Raw genomic sequence first — 18881 nt, 5'->3', positions numbered from 1 at the left:
GCCACCGCGCCCGGCCTCCAGCATTCTTTTAATTGCTTACCATGACGATCTCTTTTGAGAGTACACTTAGGTTTGAATTTCCAAATAAAGTGAGTTCCCTTTGGGAGCGCTTCATAGCTCTCTACTCTCACATCCTTTATCTTCTACTTGTGAAAAATCACCACATCACTGCTTTGAAACTGTGGGTGGACACAGTGCACTAATTTTTTGGGAGTAAAATCCCTACTGTGATCTACACAGGGGCAGTAGAAGACTCTAGTCTTTTATTTCCCCGGTATGAAAATTGCCATATGTGTGAGCTGGAAGAAGACTGATCAGGGCCCCAGTATTCTGGGGCATGGGTGGGAACTATATGAAAGAGGTGGGCCTCGACCTCGTGGGCCACACTTGCATAGATTTTAGCCTCTGTGCCATAGTGTTGAGGGGCATAGGAAATGCTGGCAGTCTGCCCTTCATACTGGGAACTTGGGGTGAGGAGGCCCTATCTTTTTAGCCATACATACTCTGAGTATCCATTACACTGAGCTGGCTGGGGGATAGAAGAAGAAATAGGTCATGGCTTGAATACCACAGTCTGTTCTTACCAAAATTTAGTAGATTTTTTCGAATAAATGTTTCTTCATTTGCTGAATGTCCTTCGGATAATTTTCAGAGGCTTTTAATGGTTCTTAAAATACTTTTTGCTAGTTTCAATGAGGAGAGAGTCGGCAGAGCCCCTTGCATTGGCATTTTGGATGTCTCATGTTCTCTTAAGCATTTTTTAACTTCATGCCCTGGTATAGAATTCCAAAATATACATAGTTTCAGCGGAATCTTTTTTCTTAAAGCAGCAAACATGTTTGTGTGTACACGCATTTCCTTCCTGTCTTACCTTCTAGCTCTACTGATAGGTATTGAGCTTGACCAGTTGACCTACCCTTCACCTTCTTGGATACTGCTTCCTCTTTGTCACCCTGTGTCCTCATTTTTGCTTTTATGGTTAGGTTCCAAATTTCTTCTTGAGGCACTGGAAGGGGTGACACATTTTATAAACTGTCTATTTGGCTCATACATTCACTTTGATTTTCAGCCAATTCCTTGGCTTTTGCAAACCAATGAATTGTGGACTGTCTATCTTATTCAGATGTTGGTCTCATCAAGAAGACACTTGTTTTATTTGTGCACTAATTTCATATGCTGCAATCCCCATGTAGCAATTGTGTGGAAGAAAGGATGTTTTGGAGTTCATATAAGGTTTGGTTAACTGCCCACCATTGAACTGTGTTTTAAAGCAGTTTCACTTAAGGCAGTTGTTTTGCTAATGGCCTTCAAAACTGTATTACAATGAGACTCCATTAAAGATAAAGGGAAAAACTGTCAGACATGAAATGTCTCTTCTAAAGTTCAGATGCAACTATTAATAAGACAGCTTTCATCATAGCAATTGAAGTCAATGGGTATTGCCTGAGGAAGCATTGCATGGAGACTGTGTTTGAAAGGAACTGTTTTTCCTCATGAATTAAAGCAAGATACAAATTAGAGCAACCCACATTGTTTGGATTGTTGAGTCTCACCTAGGGGATCTTGAAGAACTTGTTTATTTCCTTAAGTATCTAATATGTAAATCTCCTGAGGGTATATTAATATTAATTTGCAATCCATATCAATTATTTCATGATAGTCTTTCTCTGCCTCCTTCATCTTCAGGGAATACCCAGTTGGATCTTAGCATCTTTGTTTTTAGTGTTGACCTCAATGGCCTGTGATCAGAAGGATTTTGAACCTATAATGAAGAAAAATTTCACCTTAATGTATGCAACTGTAATGCTATAAAATTGATTTTTTTTTTTTACCTGAAATAACCATTTGTGAACCAATCACACTTATTCAGATGTTTTCTTAAGGTAACTTATTGAAGGTATGAATAAGATCTCTCAAAAGTGAGATACTGAATTCAGAACTTCACTTTAAAATAGCTTGTAGGTTAAATAATATATTCTTTACCTGTTTGTTCTTTAGGCAGCAGGAGCCATTCGACCTCTTGTATCTACTGTCATCAGTCCATCTGCTGATGGTTGCTTAGACCACTCGCTAGAACGTGCCAGACACAGAGCAAGTGAAATGCCCCAAGCTTTTCTATTTGATGTGATTTATGAAGCATATCAGCAGGTAAGAATTCGGGCTTTTTGAATAAGCTGCTGTTATGTTGGGTTCCCCAAACAACCTCCATATTTGGAAAATTTCCAGAACTCGTTGTACTGAGTGTATAGTTATACTCAAGGCTAAGACTTATTAACAATGAATTACTAAGGGTATACAGCTGGTCAGAAGAGAGAGACACAGGCAGAATCTTGAGGAATCCATTTGCAGGCTTCTAGATACTCTCTTCCCTCCCTCTCCTGAAGGATCATGCAAAGCACACTTTCTTTCCAGCAATGAAAATGCAGCAAATTGTGTGTGACATTTATGCTCACCTGTTGGAGACACAGTGCCCAGGGTGTTGGATTGGTCATGTGGATATCCTCTGCTTGGCACATACAAAAATTCCAGATTTCGAGAAGGAAAGTTGGTGTTCAGCATAAATCATATTGTTGATACCTACAGTCTAGGCAGGCACAGTGACTTGCCCTTATCAGTTAATTCTCAGATGCTGGCTGAGGGCCTGTCTTATAAGCCAGTCTTTTTAAGAACAGCAGTCTCAGATGTACTATGGTAAGTTATCTATACAGCTCCTTAGACATTTTGTTAATCAAAATTTTAGTTAAAAGTAAGTAACTTAAAAATCAAGTATTTTCATTAATATTACTGGATTGCTTCTGGTTTTCATTTTTTGGAAATATTGCTGTACTTACATAATTTTACTGTCATTTGTTTGCCCATTTGAGTAAATAGTTATTGAATATCAGATATTGACTTGTCAGAAACTTCCCAATGAGATAAGTTTGAGTAACTAATCTAGTGCTTTAGTCAACTTGCTATAGGAAGTAAGGAAGAATTAGGTAAGGGTATAGAAGAGTGGCCATAAGGATTAGAGGGTAGTATCCCAGAAACTTAATGAAGAAAGTACTTTCTGATTGTACTGAATCAGATGCAAGCTGATCCATGGTCATCGCAGAATGTGGCAAAATAAAAGGCGGTGTGCAGTTTTAGGTTATAGCTAACTCTTCCTCTTCAAATGGTGCTGGAAGGTCACAGATGTCTATTCTATTAAATGTTGCCTAGGATTTCTAAAAAATGAGGACTGAGAACTGTACATAAACATTTGCAATGTGAGATTACCGGTGTTTGACAGGCGTGGTGGATATGAAAATCTTGTTGGAATTGATCTAAGAATAGAAGGGCTGATTTTTGGAGGAACTTTTATATATTGAGTAGAGAAATGGGAGGAGGTAGCTGAATAGTTATAGATTAAGACTGACTTTTTTTTTCAGATGGATGATAAAACAGCACATTGTTATGCCCATGAGGGTGATTCTGCAGTGAGAAGACAGTGGTAAAGTGAGAGTGGATGGGACGTACTGCGTTAGTGGTATCGAAGTTGACCTTGGCTGGGAATATGGATAGTTCATCCATAGGGACAGGAGGAAAGAGTAGGTGAAGACAGATGCAGATAGACTGGTAGATGTGATGAGAGGACTTGGAATTTGTCCCTTTTGAGGAATGAATGCAGAAAATATGTAATAGTGTTGATCATTTGGGAACTGAGCAGTGCATTAGGGTTCTCCAGAGGAGCAGAACTAATAGGATATATGTATATATGAAAAAGAATTTATTAGGGAGAATTGGCTCACACAGTTACAAGGTGAAGTCCCACAATAGGCCATCTGCAAGCTGGGGAAGAAAGAAGCTAGTAGTGGTTCAATTAGAGTCCAAAAGCCTCAAAAGTAGAGACGCTGAGATTGCAGCCTTCAAAGGCTGAAAATCCTGTTGTCTGATGTCTAAGGGCAGAAGGAACAGGAGTAAGTATCCAGCACAGGAGAAAGATGATGGCCAGAAGACTCAGCAGGCCAGCTTATCCCACCTTCTTTTGCCTGCTTTGTTCTTGCTGTGCTGGCAACCAATTGAATGGCCCCACCCACGTTGAGGGTGGTTTTTCCTTTCCCAGTCCACTGACTCAAATGTCACTCCCCTCTGGGTAACACCCTCACAGACACACCCCAAAACAATACCAGCTATCCAGGCATCCTTTAATCAAGTTAATACCTAATATTGACCATCACAAACAGATAACTGGCGATTGTAACTAAGGTGTCATATGAAGTTGAGTCAGAAGAAACCCATTGCAAGCTGATCCGTGGTCACTGCAGAATGTGGTAAAATAAAAGGTGTGCAGTTTTAGGTTATAGATAACTCCGCCTCTTCAAATGGTACTGGAAGGTCACAGGTGTCTAACTGCCATTCTATATGCTGACTGGCTGGATTGCTGCTTCTCCCTATTTCTTCTGTCTTATCTCATTTGCCCCCTTATATATGCTGTAGCCATGCTCACTTTAGTTCTTCAAATACAAGATTCCCACTATCTGGAAGTTTACGTCCCACCTTGCTACTTATTATTTAGTTATCCTATAATTATCATTTATTCAAGGAATTCTTTCCTGTCTGGCCACACCAGGTTGGGCTGACCCATTCTGTGTTCTTCTAGTGCCTGTTTTTCTTTTCTCCCCAGCATCAGACTGATAATTGAATAATTGCTTGAAGTCATTTGTGAAATGTCAAACTCCTCTGCAAGGCTGTGAGCCCTACGAAGGCAGGGATGGTACTTGTCTTGTTCTTAGCAATCTGCCTGGTGTATTACTAATACCAAGTATGTATATTCGTTCAAAGGAATGATCATAAAAGGCTGTGCATATAAATATTTTAAAAATGGTCCACATACTTATTCTTCCTCTGCCTAGGCCACTCTTTCCAGATCTCAAACTGCTTATTTCCACTCTTTTTTTTTTGTGTGTGTGTGAGATGGAGTTTCACTCTTGTTGCCCAGGCTAGACTGCAATAGCACAGTCTTGGCTCACTGCAACCTCTGCCTTCTGGATTCAAGTGATTCTCCAGCCTCAGCCTCCCAGATAGCTGGGATTACAGGTGCCTGCCAACATGCCCAGCTAATTTTTGTATTTTTAATAGAGATGGGGTTTCACCATGTTGGCCAGGCTGGTCTCAAACTCATGACCTCAGGTGATCCGCCTGCCTTGGCCTCCCAAAGTGTTGGGAGTACAGGCGTGAGCCACCACACTCGACCTGTTTCCACTCTTTATTGAGATCTGTAGCAAACATCACCTCCTCAAAGAAGTCTTACCTGATAATCTTGTAATCTTAAAGTAGCAGCATCTATCATGTATCCCTTTTTTCTGGTATCAGAATCACTACTCCTGCCCACTTTTGTTTTCCATTTGGTTTGCATGCAGTATGTTTTTCCACCTCTTTACCTTAAGTTTATGTGAGAGTCCTTATGTGTTAGGTAAGGCTCTTGAAGACAGCAGATACTTGGTTGGTTTTATCCATTCTGCCATTCTGTGTCTTTTAATGGAGCATTTAGGCCATTTACATTCAATGTTACTACTGAGATGTGAGGTACTGTTCCATTCATCATGTTGGCTCTTACCTAGGTACTTTTTTTTTGTTGTGTTATTGTTTTATAGACCCTGTGAGGTTTATATGGAGGAGGTTCCATTTTGATATATCAAGCTTTTATTTCAAGATTTAGAACTCATTTAGCATTTCTTGTAGTGCTGGTTTGGTAGTGGCAAATTTTCTCAGCATTTGTTTGTCTGAAAAAGATTTTATCTCTACTTCATTTATGAAGCTTAGTTTGGCTGAATAGAAAATTCTTGGCTGACAATTATTTTGTTTCAGGAGGCTAAAGATAGGACCCCAATCCCTCTGGCATGTAAGGTTTCTGCTGAGAAATCTGCTGTCAGTCTGATAGGTTATTCTGCTGAGCTGCTGTAATGGCCTGTGTTGTTTGGCTATCAGCCAGGAAGTGGTACTTGCAAGAGAGCAGCAGCTGTTGGTATTAGCAGTGGGATTTGAGCTTGCCCTAAGTTGCCGTGGGGAAGTATTCTGGCTTCTCGGGAGATGAGTTGGGCTGTAAAGTTCCCAAAAGTTTGTCCTTTGTGTTAAGCTACCAAGGTGGGTGGAGAAATACCACCAGGTAGGGGCTGGGTTAGGTGGTTCTTAGCTCAGACTCTCCTTGGGTGGAGGCTGCCATGGCCACTGTAGGGAACAGGTGGTTCTCCAGCCACTGTGGTAATGCTTCAGGGAGGAGTATAACTGCCTCTGTTGTGCAGAAGAGTTCACAAAGTGAGTAGGAAGCAGTAAGCCTTACCCAGCTCCCACATAATTGGTAAGGCCTGTGTTACTCCTATAGTGCCCTGCTAACAGCACCACATGTAGATCTGGGCAGCCTGCACACAGAACTCAAATCTGCCCCAGGCCATTAGATTCCCTGCAGAAATAGTAACCATGGCTTTCAGGCCATGTCCCTCCCCATCTGCCCACAAGGCTGGGCACCCAGATCCTGCACTCCTATCTATGGCACACTTCCAACTTACCCTTGGGTTCTGTTCAAGGGAGTTTATCCCCACTTGAGATTATATCACAGAATTGTTGGGAGCTTCTTTCACCCTGCAACCCCTCCCTGAGTTCATTGGCTAACTTCCCTCAGGGCTTCTCTGAAATATAGTCAGGAATGGCTTCCCTTGGCTAGTGCTGGAGACTGGGAATGCCTGCAAGGGACTTCCTGCTATTGCTTCTACTTTTATATTTCACACCACTCCCTAAATCCGGTCCAGCTCTGAGTAGGGTTAAGGCCTTCTCCTGTGGTCTGGATTTTCACATTCTCCCATGGGGATGTAAGATTGGAGGCAGGCTTTCCCCCTCTCACATCCTGGACACTTAGAGTTTTTCACCTGTCTTCACAGAGTAGGCTGCAGCCTGCCACTTCTTTCAAAGGGTCTGTGGATTCTTTTGGTTTTTCCTGTTAAGTTCCTATTGTGGTTCTTGGGGAAAGAAAATCACAATGTGAATCTCGACTCCCTATTCTGTCCTTCCAAGTGGACTAGTCACGCTAACACTGCCTGCTATTTGCCACCTTGGAGCAAAAAAAAGATCATACTTTGTTCTGCTTTAGTTTGCTTATTAGATATCACTACCTGATATATCTTTTTTGGTGTGTATCTTTCCTATTAAAACCTCAGTTCTGTGAGGACAGGGACTTTATCTTGTTCAGTCTCATCTCTTGCACCTAGAAGAGTTTATGGCATGGATTAGGTTCTTAAATATTGTTGGATGACTTTCATGTGTATACATATATGTAGACACATATTTTATATGTTAACACTAATGCCAGTTATATAAACAGATTTGGTGTGGATAATATATGTGCATATATTAAGTACATACACATTAATGAAGTCCCCTTAAAAAATCTTTAAGAAATTCATCTGAAAAATTTTTGGAAGTATGGGCAAAGATCTGTGTGTAAGGTTGGTGATTTTTAGCATTTTTATAAGTGTGGTCATTTTTACTGAGTCTTTATTTCTAGAGATCAATAAAATTGTGACATTTACTAATAGAAACTTTAAAGGGTCACTAAACATTATTTTTGCAGAATTTGAGTATGAAATTGTTCATGTTAGAATGTTACTGAGAAACTAATACATAAAGTTGTAATAACAACTATATAAAATGTATATATGCCTGTTTGTAAGTGTAAGTGCACACACAAAATCAGAAAGGTTGATTGCACTTGTGAATACCAAAATGCTGCTAGTGCCAATGCCTGGATTGATAATTTAGAAGTCAAAATCTATTGTATTTTACTTAAGATACATAAATTCGTATGTGTTTGTTTTCAAAGAATCTCGGACTTTTCCATGTAACTAGGCATTTGTCCAGTTTTCTTTTATTAAGATTGGAGAAAACTATTTCATCCCTGAGAATTTTTAATGCCACATGAGGAGTTTGCCAGAGGAAAATATTTCTAAAGAAAATAACAAAAGAATAATACAAATTCAATAGTGGAAACTATGCGATCTCCAGGAACATGAAGAAAAGCCCACGGATTGGTCCAGTGGATTCTTATTGAATCTTCAAATGTGAAATTCTTTTCTGTGCAGTTTGAGGAAAAATAATAAATTATTATACAAAGACGCTTTTTAAAATCCATTTCCTGAGAAAATTGTTGTTGTGCGCACAGATGGTATTCTGAATTTTGTTGTTCAGAGACCTGGCCTTGATTCTAACACAAGTTTTTGGTACATAGAGAATTTTAGAAGGTAATTTGTTAATTAGGTTTGAATGAAAATTCATGAAAGATACAGCAGGATTCAGCCAGTGACAGAATGAGTCTCTAGGGTGTTAATTATGTACCTTTTGCTTTGATATCCTAGACTTGACTGTGGAGATATGTAATATTTAAGTGTTAATCTCATAATGGAGATTGAGAAGCTGTATTTTTAAGTGCCTGTTTAACTTAATTGAAACAATCCCTCCCCCCATTTTTAAAGATTTCTGTTGCTTATCTGTGGGGAGCTGAATATAATAGCTATAAAATTAAAGAAATATGACAGGAATTCCAATTCATAATTCATAGCCTGCCTGTACCTCACATGCATTAGAATAAATAAGACTTGTACTGTCAACAAGTTTGGCCTTTAAATACTGAGTTAACAGGAATAAGTCAAAAAGATGAAATTTTATGAAGTGTCTTTTCTTTGTATCCACAAAGCATTACAACTCTCAGAACTTTTATTTCCATTTTTACAGTGTAGTTCCCCATTTCTTCTCCTTTCCTGCCTTCCTCCCTGGCTGTTTTTGCTAGTTGTTTGATTGCGCCTGGATTGGATTTGCAGATAAGGAAGAACCTCAGGGGAAACCTCATGTCACACTGGGTTTTGGGATAAGGGGCACCGTGGGCACAGGGAGCAAAGGGTACAGTAGAAAGAGATAAGAGGGCATACGTTTTTTTTTTTTTTTCTTTTGAAAATGGAGATTTGAGGAAAGGGGCAAGGAATGGAAAGCTCTCAGGGGGGTGAGTGAAAGAACATATGAAGAAAAATGATTTATAAAGAGAGATGAGTAGGGATTTAAAGATGAAGCTTTGAGTCAGAAAGAGCGGACTTGTTACTTTAGTGAAAGTATTTGCAAACCATCATTTCTTATACAAGTCAGTTGCAAACCACAGTAGCAAAGTGGCACATCTCAGTTATTAATGAAAACATGATCTATATATTTATGGTATTTCATCAGAGAAAGTAAATTGACAATCTTGGTGATGGATTTGGAAAGCATTTAACTCTTCAAGGTCACGTGTCTTCCTACTTGACATATTTCCCATGTTTTTTTTTTTTTTTTCTCCCTCTTGCCCTTTTTTTTTTTTTTTTTTTTTTTACTTCTGTCAATTATTCTGCTAGGTAGATTTATATAGTCATGTCATTTTCTTTGGTTCCATTTTGGAAAAATTATGAAGAGCTGTAAAAAAAAAATGATCCTGTGACTTGGCTGGGATCTTCTTTGAGTATATTTGTTACCCCCAGAAATTTCATTCTCAACCATTAGCCTAAAAGCATAAATTAGCCTAAAAGCATAAATTACTTTTATCTGTTGTTCAGTTCATATGTATGGTAGTTTATAAGTGGTTCAGTTCTGTAAGTTTCTGTGAGTTTCTTTAAGACTAATGAGTATAGTTATATAAGGTTAGCAGTGGTTATAGTTTCAGCCACATCTTCTGTAGCTTTTAATGTTCTTTAGTTTTCTAGCTTTTGTCAATCTGATGGTTGTATATTGATTTGTGTTTTAATTAGAACTACATTGCTAGTGAGGATGCAGCTTTTATGTTTGTTCATGTTTGTGTTACTTATTGCTGTGGTCTGAACGTCTGTGTTTCCCCTAAAATTCCTGTTGAAACCTCACCACCAAGGTGATGGTATTGAGAGGTGGCACCTTTGAGAGGTGATTAGAGCATGAGGGCTCTGCCTTTATGAATGGGATTAGTACCCTTAGAAAAGAGGCCTGAGGGAGCTTGTTTGCCCCTTCTACCATGTGATGATGCAACAAGAAGGTGCTATCTAGCAGGAATGGCTCCTCATCAAAAACCGGATCTGAAGTCTTGATCTTGGACTTCCCAGCCTCTCGAATTGTGTGCAGTAAATTCTTTTTATAAACTATGCAGTCTGAGGTGTTTTGTTATAGCAGCCTAAGTGAAGTAAGGCACTTACTAACATTTTAATATGCTTTAATGTATTTTGTCCACTGTCTTCTGGGTGTCTTATCTTTTTTTGTTGATGTGGTAGGGTTTTGTATATATCCTAGATACTGTTTTTTTCTTGGTCTTACAGGTTACAAATATATTTGAATCTGTTTGTCAGTGTTGTCTTTAATACATTCACATATTAGTTTGTTGCCAAATCTTGAGTCGAAGGTCTTGTTTAAGTTCTTGTCCGTATCATTGTTGTATTTTACTCTATTTTTCCATTTCACACTTAGGCCTTAAGTTTGTTTGGAGGTCATTTAAAAATATTCTGTGATACAGGGCACATGCCTTTTTCATCTTTATAAAGAGAAATTTTTCAACATCATTTATAAAATCATCCTTTTTTTGACTAATTTGTGCTTCTATTATGTTGCCAACTTTTTATATATATGTAGATTTATTTCTGGGTTCATTATTCACTGTCTCCTGTGATACCACCATATTGTTTTATTTTCTGTTAATTACTTTCAAGATTATCTGTTTTAGCACAGGTTCCCTAGCAATAGAGCCTTAGGCAAGGCTTAAATACTGATGTAAGATGATGATTACAAATCTGGCCATTATTTCACAAATACAACTGGTCATTTTATCACATGGGGACATATTCAGTCAGGCTTATCCAAAACTGTTGTATTGTTACCTCCAATGTGTACTGTTCTAAGACTCAGAGTTCATCTGGCATCTCCCCCTGTGTTAGCATTTCTCCCAGAGGCAGTGAACTCCTAGCTCCTTCAGTCACAGGGACAAGCCAGATCCCATGACCTGTATCATGGTTCTGTGTCTCCAGTGGAAGCTATGGGTAGAAACCAGAGACTCTGGCTGCTGTCCTCAGTTAAAGGACCATGAGGTCCCACATGCAATTAGTCACTCTGTTAGAGGGGTCCTAGGAGACAGATGAGACCAAGGGAAACTGAGGCAGGGAACAAGATGTGACTGATACACTTGGTATCAATCTTTATGTCTTTTCTATACATTTGAAATCTTAAGTTCCCTCCAGTTGGGAGATTTTATTGGAATTCTTTAAGATTATAAATTGATGTGTCTCTCACAGTCTGGGAGACACATCAACAACAGGTTGTTGTTCAACATTTGTTAATGTGGGCTGGCTGATGGTTAATAAAAATCAAGCTATGACAAAAATTACTCCCTGATTTGCTTGAGGGGCAGATTTTAATTTACCAAAATTTTCAAGAAATAAACAATCTCGAAACCCAAGAGAATTCATGCTTTAAATCCAGATGTTTTGTGGTGCTTAGGCCACACTGCACATTGATTATATGGCAGATAATGTTGAGCATTAGTTCATCATTGAACATTACCTGTGACATCTGCATCATGCCAGTTTCACTGAACAACCTGCAAGTCTCCTGCTTCTACACAACATTTTACACACTGAAAACATTACTTCAAATAAAGAAAAGCATCCAACGCACTGCTGTGGGATTTCCTTACCAATCGGGACTCATAGAAAATAAAATTGAGTTCTTCAGATGCCTCCATTCCTTATCTATCTGAACAAAAGGCAACATACACATACCAACTTCCAGGGCAAACTTTGGGTTTGGATGCTAGGATGTTTTGACTTTTAAGAATTCATTCATCAATTGATCAAATTTATTTTGGATTTGAAATTATCTTTTAAGATATATGTCTTTTGTGGCCAGTGCTTTTAGGATGGACACTATTATTATGACCTTTGGGTTATAAGTACCTGAGGCTCAGATGCTCACATTTTATGCCTTAATGTAAAAAGACACAACTTTAGCTTTCAGGCATATTAAGTGTAAAGGCTGTATTCCAATAATTATTTCCTGCCCTCAGTAAATTTTATAACTGAAAAAGATCTAGGGATTAAGTTGATGTCTTTACATTTTCTTATTTATGAAGATAGTACAGTTCATTCAGATCTCTTACATTCTTTGAAGGATTTTTTACTTTATATTAGTAATTTCTTAGGTTAGTTTTTATCTGTTCTAATATATTATTTTCTATCACATTTTCTAACTGACATTTGCTCTTACAGCATTTTTCTGTCAGGTATATTGAACTTATAGCAGGCAAATTTATTGAACTCTGGTGTTGTTTCTATTTGAATTCTAAGTTTTTTACTCCCATGATTGTATTGTCTGCAATAATGACAAATTTGCCCTTTTTTCCCCACTGGTCCTTATTTATTTATCTTTGTTGCTTTGGCCAGGACCTCCAGTATTGTGTTGCAGTAATGGGGTATGTTTTTCTAGATTCCATCACTAAAGAGACTGTTTCATTTTTTAAGTATAATGCTTGATGCAGGTTTTTTTTTTTTTTGATAAAGACTTTATCAAATTTAATCTACCTTTAATTTTCACTTTTCTAAAAAGGCTTATTTCTCTAAAAGAAATGAAATAGCTATTGTGCTTTTTGAAATCTCGTCCTTTTCCTACATGTAGCTCTCATGTTACTTTTTTCTTTTTGTCTAATGTGAATTAGCGTTATAGACTTACTGATTTCAAGCTATCTTTGTGATTCTGGGGTGAATACTGCTAGCTGCAATGTTTCAGACTATTGGATTTAGCTACCTGATATTTTATTTGGGATATTTTCCCTCTGTTTAAGTGAAATTCTTCTTTTCATAGTTTGCTGCCGTTGACTTTCAGTGCAAGACTCTGCCAATCTTATAAAATGAGTTGGGTCAGTTTTTGTTTGCTCTTTTTGGGAAAAAGTTTTAAGATATAGTCATACCCCATTATTGAAATTCCAATAGAGCTCCTCAGTAAGACTTTCTAAACTTGGAGCTTCTTTAGGGGTTGGTGGGGCAGGGCAGAGGAGCAGCCTTTTGATGGTGTTAATAATTAACATTTCAATTTCCATAATGGTTATTGAATATCTAGGCTTTCTTTTTTCCTGCCGATTTTGACGCTTTGTATATTTTTCTAAAACTTCTGTTCTTTTATATTCTCAAGTTTATAGGCATAGTATTTTGTTTTAGTTAAGACTTATCTGTAGGGGATGGGGAAGGGGAGATGAAGCTGGTGTTGGAGGAAGAGAAATGATGATCAAAAGCAGAAAAACTGAGACAAACCTCTGACAAGCATTATCAAGCCAAAAAAAGGAAGAGTAAAATAAATATATCTTGAGTTAAATACATAGATCATTCTTTAAATCTTTCTTAGATTTTAGTAAATGTATTCTAAGCCGCTAATTTCTTATACTTAATACAATCAGAATTTCTCTAACATGACAAATTGAGATACAGTGCTTTCATTATCTTGTAGCCTGTATTTAATAACTTTCTCTCATACCTCAGGTGTCCAGGCAAATAATTCTCTCCTTTGTTTTATAAAGTTAAATATACATATTTTCAAAGCGTGGATAATTTCTTATCTGATGCACTGCTATGGTGTGTATGTGTCCCTCTAAAATTCACATGTTGAACTTAAACTCCAAAGTGATGACATTAGGAGTAGGGCTGTTTTAGAGGTGATTAGGACACAAGGGTTCTGTCTTCAATGATATTAATGTCCCAGGCATCAGAGCTGCCCAGCCCTTCTACCTCTTCTGCCATGTGAGGACACAGTGTATGTTCCTTTTTGCCCCTCCACCTTTTCTGCCATGCGAAGACAACATGAGAAGATGCTTTCCCCAGACACCAAATCTGCTGGCACAGTAATCTTGGACTTTCCAGCCTCCATACTGTGAGAATAAGTTTCTAGTGTTGATGAACTACCCAGTCTGTGGTAGTTTGTTGCAGTGGTCTGAATAGACTGAGACATGCACTCTTTTAAAAAGTTACTTTGTAAACTTGTGATGAAATATATAACTAAATTTACGATTTAAATTATTAAGTGTGTGGTTCAGTGGCATTAAGTACATTCACACTTTTCTGCAACCATCATCTTCAGAATATATCTTTCAAAACTGAAACTTTGTGCTTATTAAATGGTAACTCCTCTTCCCCTCTCTCCCAGCTCCTGGCAATCCCCATTTTACTTTGACTCTGAGTTTGACTGTTCTAGGTGCCTCATGTAATCATTGTATGGGACTGCTTATTTCACTTAGCATTATGTCTTTAAGGTTCATCTATGTTGGAACATGTGTCAGAATTTCCATTTTCAGGCTGACTGAGTAACATTCCATTGTGTATACATACCACATTTTGTTTATCCACTCCTCTGTTAATGGACACTTGGGTTACTTCCACCTCTTGGCTATGGAGGATAACGCTGCTAATGCATATGGGTATATAAATCTGTTGGAGTCTCAGCTTTCAATTCTTTTAAGTATAGTCCTAGAAGTGGAAATACTGGAAAGTATGATAATTCTACTTTGAATTGTTTGAGGATTTGCCATACTTTTTCCATAGTGGCTGTACCATTTTTATTTCTATCAGTAGTTCACAAGGGTTTCCAATCAGTTTCTATACATCCTTGTCAACAGTTACTTAAAAAAAAAAAAAAAAAAAAACAAAACTAATTGTCCTAATGGGGATGAAATGGTATCTGATTGTAGTTTTGATTTGCATTTCTCTAATGATTAGTGATGTTGAACATCTTTTAATCTACTAATTGGCCATTTTAATATATCTTCTTGGGAGAAATGTCTGTTCAATTCCTCTGCCCATTTAAAATTGGGTGGTTATTTTTTTTTCTTTTCTTTTATTATTTTATTTTATTTTTATTTTTTATTTTACCTTAAGTTCTAGGGTACATGTGCACAACATGCAGGTTTGTTACATATGTATACATGTGCCGTGTTGGTGTGCTGCACCCATTAACTCGTCATTTACATTAGGTATATCTCCTAATGCTATCCCTCTCCCCTCCCCACAATAGGACCTGGTGTGTGATGTTCCCCTTCCTGTGTCCAAGTGATCTCATTATTCAATTCCCTGGGTGGTTATTTTTTGTTGAGTTTAGGAGTTCTTTATGTATTCTAGGTATTAACCTTTTTCAGGTATGATTTATAAATATTTTCTTCTATTCCAGAGATTGCTTTTTTTCACTGATATATCTTTTGATGCACAGAATTCTTAAATTTAGATATGGTTCAATTTATTTTCTGTTGTTGCCTATGCTTTTGGTGTTGTATCCAAGAAATCACTGCCAAGGTTAGTCGTGAAGATTTTGCCCCTATGTTGTCTTCTAAGGTTTCTATAATTCTTGCTTTAACTTATATTTAGGTCTTTGGTCCAATTTGAGTTAACTTTTATGTATGTCATGATGTAAGAATTCAAATTCATTCATGTGTATATGGATATTCAGTTTTCCCAGCACCTTTTGTTGAAGAGTGTTTCTCGTGCATTAAATGGTCTTGGCGCCCTTGTCAAAATTATTTCAACATATATGTGGGGCTTTATTTCTGTACTCTATTGGTCTATAGGTCTCTCTTTACTAGTACTACTACTACTTCTGCTACTCCTCCTCCTTCTCCTCTGTTGTGATTAGTGTGATTTTATGGTAACATTTGAAATGAGGAAGTATGAGACCTCCAACTTTGTTCTTTTTCAAGACTGCTTTGGTTATTTAGAGTGATAAAGTACTCCTTAATGTAATTGACTCTTACCATATTTTCCTTCTTCCTTTTGTCTTATTATCTAGTGTAGTGTCCCAAATCTAATGATGTCTAATGAATGTTACTATGAGACTTGATGACTTTTTAATAGTATAAAATACCACTTGCTTTTAAAACAATGTATTTTCCTCATGTGCTACAGAATAGAAAACTGAACTTATTGTAGAATCCTTAGGTATCAATACTACTTTCTAAAAAATACTTTTTATCCTAGTTCACACTTGTTCTGTAGGAATCGTGTCTTAACAAGACATGAACATCTGTCTTTAGGCTAGACAGTTTCTAAAAATGCAGTGTGGATGAAGTCCAATTGTAAACATCTACAAGAACAACAGAAGACAAAAAATAAAATGGAGGACATAGAAGCAGAGGCTAGAGTGGGGACACCAACAATAATAGAGTTGTTACTTCCTTCCTATGGCTTGTCCTGAGTTCATGGTATTGTATTGGAAAAGTAGGATTCTGGGGTAAAAAGACTTTAGTCTGAGAGATTACTGGAAATCTCAAAGGCACAAAATTGCTGTTTGTGCCTTTCTGGTAAGAAAGTTAAAATGGAGAATAAAATACTAGAGAATAGGCATATAACACTTACTCTCTCATAAGCAATAGGTAAAAGGTCCTCTTGGCACTTTCAAAGGATTTTTGTTTTATCTTCTAAAATCCTGTTTTTTGTTACAGACTTTGGCAAGGGATGCTCCTTCTCCTGAGTAAATAAAAATTAACTGAGGGATATATCTTCTCTTGATCTTTTCCTGCAAGAATCTGCATCTTAAATTAGGTTCTCACTTCTGGAGGATGGTCAGGAGGGGACAAAAGTTAGAAGGAAGTTGAGAAGTGACACAGATGGACACTAAAGAATTAGACATAACTGACAGTTAAAACTGCTGGCTTTGCACACCAGTATCCAAGCAATGCTCTGACATTCTTCCAATGATGACAATGTTGACTACCAAGCAATTCAGTGACGAGAGTACTTGTGATCACACTGTGAATTACTTGTGTACTAGTAACGATGCCATTATTTTGGGGGAGAAATGAAGTTTAATATGAAAAACTTGCATTAACTGGGTGTGGTGGTACTCCCAGCTACTCAAGAGGGAGACTGAGGTGGAGGATCACTTTGAGCCCAGGAGTTCTAGGTTACAGTGAGCTCTGTTTGCACCACTGCACTCCACCTTGGGTGACAGAGCGAGACTCTGTCTCAAAAAAACACAAACCAAAAACACAACATAAAGATTATTAACTGCTAATATTAAAGCATTTTCATGAACTACTTTTGTAGAAATTAATCAAGTCTGAAATAGTTTTGTGGGATTCATATCCTATAAAATTACATGCCCTTCAACAAGAACTTAGACATTATGGATTTAACAAATAAAAATCCATTTTTTTCTTTACATTATTTCGAAGTCGTCATTTTACTGACATTCTTTGTGGGCATTAATATCTTGAAAAAACTTGATGTTTCAAGCTGGGAGCTAAAGATGCAGTTTTGCATTATATGGACAATTTAGAAGAGTCATTTTGAATACTTTTGACATTAATCAATTTCTTAATTTTTTAGAATTAGTAGAAAGCAGTTTTTTTTCAGAATATTTTGGACCAGTGGAATTTATACTATTGAATGCCAAGATACCTGTACATTTGCCTCAAGTAGGTACTCTGAAACATGAAATAGTGGGAGTTTTCTGCTTACAGTATTCATCAGATTCTGTGTCAAGTCGTTACCCAAGGTTTTTGATTCCTAGTAATGACAGAAGAGCATGCCCAACCCTCTGGATATAAATTATAAACTGTGATATATATTTTATGGGTGGGTGAATGGGGGTGGCAGGATAGGTTTGACCTATTTGTATAAAGGCAGTTAAGAGTGAAAGTAGGCAAAAATCAGAAGGGATTTAGCTCGTGAAAGGTAATTGTACTGGGTAAGAGCTACCTTTATATGTTGTACCACTTAATCACTTCCCAGCTCCAAATCCACCCATCACTGCCTGCTGGACATCTCTTTTGCTTAAGACGTCTTAAGCTTCATCACTGGAGGGTGCCAAAGGGACGCTGCGGGAGGAGGGGGCTTCTTTTCCTGATTCTGGCATGTTTCCATCCCTGCTGGCTCCATAGCTGCCATGGCCATGTGTGTGGCACTTGGTGGTGTTTACTTTCTAGCAGGTTTTCTCTGCCAATCTGGCCTGCTGTTCTCTGCCTGCCAGCTTCTGCCTGTGTACACCCTTGTGGAGATTTTCCTGCTTGCTAGTCCTGGCCTGTGGCTCTGTGCCTGCCAGCCTCATTTTGCTGGTACCCCAGTAGTAGACTTCCAGCTTGTCAGGCCAGTCTGTCATTCTGTGTTCAGCCTCAGACTCCTTGGCCATGCAGTCAGGGGCTCCTAGGTTGCCAGGCATTTGCGGTTTCTGACACAGCCTTGCCCTGCCGTCCACGCACCAACTCTGGCCCACCTCAAGCCATGAAACTTCCCTGCCATCCGGTGGGCTGCAGCTCAGACATGGAGAGGGTATGCTCCTTCATCAGGTACTCCCCCTCAGACTTCAGGTATCTCTGAGTCCTGTCTTATTCCTTCTCAGCAATGAAACTACCGTAGTTAACACTTTATATGGAATCTTTCCTGTTGAGATTAGTGTGGCGTTTATGACTCTTGACTGAATGCTGAATAATAGCTTTTCTCCTGAGGTCATTTCACAGCTCCTGTAGTGACAAGGCAGACAGCTACTATCTTTTTGTCCTGTGAAGTAGGAGCTTGCAGCTGCCAAGGTAGCTGGAAATTGAGGGGGATATCCTAGAATAGTGGAGCCACAGAGGAGGGAGGCTGCACACGTCTATAAAATCCCCTAAAGCTGACCCGGGGTGGTGGCTCATGCCTGTAATACCAGCACTTTGGGAGACTAAGAAGGGCAGATCACTTGAGGTCAGGAGTTCGAGACCAGATTGGCCAACATCGTAAAATCCTGTATCCACTAAAACTACAAAAATTAGCCGAGCATGGTGGTATGCATCTGTAATTCCAGCTACTTGGGAGGCTGAGGCATGAGAATCTCCTAAACCTGAGAGTTGGCGGTTGCAGTGAGCAGAGATTGTGCCACTGCACTCTAGC

The 18881-nt window shown here is 38.3% G+C and overlaps 1 protein-coding gene across 2 annotated transcripts in view; it reads left to right on the top strand.

The window, feature by feature from the left end:
- The window catches only part of CRPPA (CDP-L-ribitol pyrophosphorylase A), a 335076-nt gene that overhangs the window by 37905 nt on the left and 278290 nt on the right, over positions 1-18881 (top strand). For both annotated transcript variants that reach the window (XM_033193728.1, XM_033193727.1), the window contains exon 3: positions 1999-2148. In XM_033193728.1, coding sequence (XP_033049619.1) covers positions 1999-2148 — 150 coding nt within the window. The remainder of the gene's footprint in view (positions 1-1998; positions 2149-18881) is intronic.

This window comes from Trachypithecus francoisi, unplaced genomic scaffold (assembly GCF_009764315.1).
Source record: "Trachypithecus francoisi isolate TF-2019V2 unplaced genomic scaffold, Tfra_2.0 Lachesis_group4, whole genome shotgun sequence".
Lineage (NCBI taxonomy): Eukaryota > Metazoa > Chordata > Mammalia > Primates > Cercopithecidae > Trachypithecus > Trachypithecus francoisi.
This window is presented reverse-complemented; position numbering and strand designations above follow the sequence as displayed.